General features: G+C 50.0%; 1 protein-coding gene across 2 annotated transcripts; it reads right to left on the bottom strand.

Annotated features, from left to right (window-relative positions):
* Positions 1–318: 318 nt before the first annotated feature.
* LOC136551810 (AP2-like ethylene-responsive transcription factor At1g16060) lies at positions 319–4706 on the bottom strand. Of its 2 annotated transcripts, XM_066543348.1 has the most exons (8): positions 4277–4706; positions 4030–4112; positions 3668–3676; positions 3385–3473; positions 2899–2972; positions 2699–2749; positions 2477–2553; positions 319–1252 (listed from the first exon to the last, which is right to left on the bottom strand). In XM_066543348.1, exons 1-8 carry the CDS (start codon positions 4438–4440, stop codon positions 657–659), a joined length of 1143 nt encoding a protein of 380 aa, XP_066399445.1. In that variant the 5' UTR covers positions 4441–4706; the 3' UTR covers positions 319–656. The 2 variants fall into 2 exon arrangements, with proteins under 2 accessions (XP_066399445.1, XP_066399446.1); XM_066543349.1 differs by lacking the exon at positions 3668–3676.
* Between the last annotated feature and the right edge of the window lie 340 nt (positions 4707–5046).

Below are 5046 nucleotides of genomic sequence, written 5' to 3'. Positions count from 1 at the left end.
TCATAGAAATTATGGATTGAAAAGTAGTACTTTTTTTTTATGTGGTATCCTATGTTATAGAAACTACTAGTTTGAATTTCATTGGGACTGCCCTAGCTGACAGGATTGCTCGGAGACAGGAGTCGGGGGTCAGGACCAATGGACCATCCATGTTAACCAATGCAAATATTGCAGATATGAGATGAGAACATGCTGCACTGCACTTTGTTTCAGGAAAAAGAAATTCTCAGGTTTGTTTATGAATATATATATATATATATATATATATATATATATATATATATATATATATATATAATGTATATGGTTGCTGTTTTCCTTTGTCAGAATTCAGGAACGAAAAACAAATTAAATAAATAACCCTTGCTCGCTCACTCACACACACACACGCTCTACCTCAGGTTACCAAGGTGAAAAAAATAATAATACAATCTTAACCGTTCAGTAAATCTCACTAGTTACCACTGTAAATAAATAAATCTCTCAACAGACTCGGCGTCGTCTGCCTGTTCTACTGCCTCTCTTCTTGTTCGTGTGTCACCAACTCACCATTTCTTGGTTGGTTCTTATGTTGTGAGAGCTCTCATTCTCCTATCGACAAAAAAAAAACAGAGGGTTTACAAAGTGATTAACGTGTAATGGCGTGTGATGATGAGCTACAAGTCCAGCTCGAAGTGGAACGCCGGCGACGCGTACTCGGCGAGGTCGCCAAAGAACAGGGCCTCCACGTCGACGCCCGCGGTGTCCTCGCAGCCGAAGAACGTCTGTATGTCCTCGGGGAAGCCGCGCTGATGCGGCGAGGCGTCCCTGGCCGCCGCCTGCACTGGCGGCTGCGGCGGCGATGGCGACCGCCGCGGCGTGCGCGGCGGCGACGAGGACGACGACGTGGTGGTGGTGCCGCTCTCGGCGGCAGACGTCTGCTGGATCATCTCCTTGAACTTGGGCGACTGCAGCAGCAGGCTGAGCGCCGACGTCGTGGGCGTGTGGCCCAGCGACGTCCGCGGCGGCAGCGGGAACGGCTCGGCGCCCTGGCCGTGGTGGTCGTGGTGGAACGCGGCGGCGCCGCCGTCGGTGGCGGTGTCCGCCGGCGGCAGCAGCAGCTTCTGCGCCGCCGCCGCCGCGGCCATCCCGCCGGCGGCGCCCGGGCGGAGCCACTTGATGTAGCGGCTGAGGTCGAAGTTGGTGACGGCGTTCAGGCCCCGGTACTCGATCGCCGCCATGTCGTACGCCATCGCCGCCTCCTCCTGCGTCGCTGCGGTCGTGCACAACAAAAGGGTCCACGCAACAGGTGATCGATCAGCGCCAAAAGACGCGATTTTTCGCAGGAATTTGACATGTACATATATATTTTTTTCCATACGAACTGAACAATCTTATTTGAAATTATGGTAAAATTGCTATAAAATTCCCTCGTTCCAACCAAAAAGTGGCTATCCTGAACACGACGTGTCCGAGGGTTTCTGCAGAGGATTCGGCAACTGCATTCGTGCGGTGTGCCAGCGACAGTTGAAGCACACACCCATCGTGTTCACTGCATCCTTCCTCTACCGGAGCCGGATGAGAGTGTACTGCGTCTCCTCTTTATTCTTTATTTATGAGTATTAATTGCGCTAATCCCCGTGGTAATGGATGTTGTAGGCGCAGCAGCAGTGCAGGGGGGACCGTTGGAAGTTGGTGCGGCTGCTGCTGGCCCTGGCCGGGTCGACCTGACCTCACTGTCACTGAGGTCACTCCATCTAACGCCCCCAACTAACCGGAATTCAAGTTGCTGCCTGCCAGTGACCCAATTGGCCAAATGGCAATCGCCTCCTGCATCAGCCACTGCCGCTCGCCCTAACTGCTTCCAGTTCCATCTAGTAGACCATTCCCAAGCTTCGTGATCATGGACTAAGTAGTTATTACTGGAGTACTACACCGTAGTACTACCCTAGTATTATTTCATATTTAAATTGCCGGGACAAGGTAGGAGTAACAGTTTCTTCTGAAGAGGGTATCTCTATGTTCTTATTTTTTAACATGTTATGCATAAGACATACTAGTAAGAGTAAATGGCTAAGTGAGCCATTACAGCTGAAATTTAGCTTATGCTGAAATATTATGGAAGAAAATATTATTTCATGGCTGAAAAGTAGCTCGACCGAACCGGGCTCAGTGGATGCAAGAATTCGTAGCCGGTCGATGTGAGGGCACATTCGTCGTCACTAGGGGCCACTCATACTGTACCAGTGTAGCTCTGCACGCGAACGACTTGCACTTTATCACTACTTAATTTGGCTTTCAGAGTTCAGACATACTCCACGTACGGAAGCACAATTTATAGCACAAACTAATGTAGTTCTCCCACTGTTTTTATAATAATAAGGCTATCATTTCCCCTCCACAAAAAAATAAGGCTATCATGGATTCGCGGTTAACTTTTGCGGTATTTTCAGGAAGAGAAATTACTATTAGTATTTTTACAAGGCACAGAAGTTACCGTAAGTCCCGAGGTAGAGATACTTGTTTCCGAAAACGCGACCGATCCTCGCCTCCCATCTCCCGTTGTGGTGATGTCTGCAAAGATTGACATATACATATACAGTAAATAAACAAGAGCTCATGCTATCTAAACCAATCTTTCTCCAGTCCAGCCACATAGTTTAGGTCTCCTCTTCACAAAAGTCAAAAAATGTTGAAAGGCACAAATAAGACGCTATACCTCGCGACACCTCGGTATTTGGAGACACCTCTGGAGAACCCACTGCTTTTCCTGTGGATAAATTTCATGGACCTGATTATTTCGTCAAGCATGGGTGTGATTCGGTCTTGTTCAAAAATTTCCATGGAATTATAATATTTCATTTAATAAAAAAATCGCCACTGTTCTTTTTTTTTTTGTGAAATTAAAGAGCCAGTTACCTCCTCAAGGATCCAATATACTCTTCCCTGGACTGCCCCTCCATTCCTTTCACCTCTCCTTCATATGCAGACGCCTGCAAAATAACAATTATTTATTTACAAGTTAAGTAAGCCCGGAAGGAGAAAAGAAAATTCAACTACCTCATGCAGGTGCAACATGTGCGTGCGTGGTGTGCAAAAAGAAAAGAAAAATGATACACATATTTGCGGATAGCTGCAAAAAGAATCTGTACTGTAAACTCTGAATCTCTCTGCACTCTGCAGAGCTACCAAATTCTAAAGTTTGCAGAAACAAACACAACGCAGGTTTTGCACGAGTTGACTGATCCAGACGCACGCCCATGACCGAATTAAAAATTTGCAGCAGGAAATGCCCTCATGAGACGGCAGAGAATCGGTGAGCGAGGGAAGTAAAAGTAACCGTGTGTGGTGGGGTGAATGAGAGAATGAGTGATGAATGGAGGAGTGAATTTTGGCGGTACCGACCGGGAAGTTGAGGATGGTGTCGGGGCCCCAGTACTTCAATGCCGCCAAGTCATACGCCCGCGCCGCTGCCTCCTCGTCGTCGTACGCGCCTGCATGGATCGACATGTCCAGGGAGGGAGACGATGATGAGCAACACGCCACGCCATTGATACTGTGCATACTAGTACCAGCGAATTTTTTTTTTTTCTGATGAGAGAGAGAGAGGACAGTGGAGTGGGAGCTCCTCCTCTCTCTCTCTCTCATGCATGTCATGCCAAGGCCGTGCCTGGAGAGCCTCACTCACCGAGGTAAACTGCATGCGCCAACAACAAAAGAGAGCAGCAAGAACAAGATGGTCAGCATCGCATCGATCCTCCTCTTCCGAATCAATCACTTATTACTAGTATACTGTAATCAAATAGCCATGGGGGCAATTAACTATGGTTCTTACTGACAAGGGTCAGCTAAGACCCTGTTAATATATTTAATATTGTTACTAGTACAAGCTACTGCTACTACCACTATGCTATAGTAAATTAACCTCAGCGTTTTAATTATGCCTTCTTAGCTTGCGAGTAGGATCGGACAGAGCATCGTGATCCTCTGCCCGGGGACCCGTCGCATATGCAGCCCAGCAGAGAAAGGGTGACGATTAGCTATACTGACCTTGCTTGCCCTTCTTGTTCTGGGACTCGCTCCAGCTGTTCTTGTCCCACAGGTGAGCCTCGAACCTCCCCGTCCACCGGTGCCTGCAGCACGTACGCACGCCAGCGATTCAATTGAATTCGTTCGGAGAATTAACGAGAAGCAGCAGGCCGACCGAGTGAGTGAGCTCGCTCTGATCAGTGGCCGACGACTCGCTCGTTTCGGCAGCTAGCTGCTGGCTGGCTGGCCATGGCTATACAATACAAACCGTGTGACGCCGCGGTAGACGGAGCTGCGCTGCGTGGGGGACTCCCGGGGCACGCTCTTCCGCGTGCGCTTCGGCTTCGCGCGCGGCGCGACGTCTCCGGCGGCGTTGCTGCCGGTGTTGTTGTTGTTGGCGGCGGCGGCGCTGTTCTTGCGAGGCTTCGCCATTATATGGCGCGTGCGTAGAGAGAGAAAGAGAGAGACGGAGGAGAAGGGAGAGGTGGGTGGCCAACTATGGTGGCCTCTGGAGGTGGCCCTTTTAAAGATGCGCGGGGGGGAGGGGGAGAGACTGCGCTGGGAGCGGATTGGTGATGGGGCGGCAAAATTAGTTGATGTTTGGAGAGCAGGGCAAATGCCAAATGAGCAGAGGAGGAAGGAAGAGAGACGGGAGAGACAGGCCGGCCTCTCTCTCTCTCTCAAAATTCTTTGCCCCGCTCCATCTCATTGGCCGGCGAAGAACGGCCTCTTCTTGTCCCCTAGCGAGCTGCGTGCGAACTGTGAGCGGGCTGCCACCCGTAACGCAAACAAAGCAAAGCCCCACGGCACAGCAGCCACGGACTCGTATCGGGTCCCGCCCGCCCACAGGCGCTGCTGTCGCGCATGCGAGATCGGAGATCCAATGGTAACACACATGACCTCTGCTCACCAGAAAGTCAATGCTTTTCGGTCACACAACCTGACCTGCTTCGGAGCTGATTAGGTGCGTGTTTGGACAGCTTAAAATCAGATATTCGGCCGCTCTACCACGATAATTAAGAAAATCCCGCCAAACGC

This window comes from Miscanthus floridulus, chromosome 4 (assembly GCF_019320115.1).
Source record: "Miscanthus floridulus cultivar M001 chromosome 4, ASM1932011v1, whole genome shotgun sequence".
In the NCBI taxonomy this organism is placed as follows: Eukaryota; Viridiplantae; Streptophyta; class Magnoliopsida; order Poales; family Poaceae; genus Miscanthus; species Miscanthus floridulus.
Note: the sequence above shows the minus strand (reverse complement) of the source record. Positions and strands in the feature narration are given on the sequence as shown.

What these genes read in the sequence shown, in the direction of transcription:
- LOC136551810 (XM_066543348.1), bottom strand. Translation starts at nt 4,440, where the DNA reads ATGGCGAAGCCTCGCAAGAACAGCGCCGCCGCCGCCAACAACAACAAC. An exon ending in GTCTACCGCGGCGTCACACG is followed by an intron (nt 4,113 to 4,276) that starts GTTTGTATTGTA and finishes TACGTGCTGCAG; the next exon opens with GCACCGGTGGACGGGGAGGT. An exon ending in AAATACCGAGGTGTCGCGAG is followed by an intron (nt 2,554 to 2,698) that starts GTATAGCGTCTT and finishes CAATCTTTGCAG; the next exon opens with ACATCACCACAACGGGAGAT.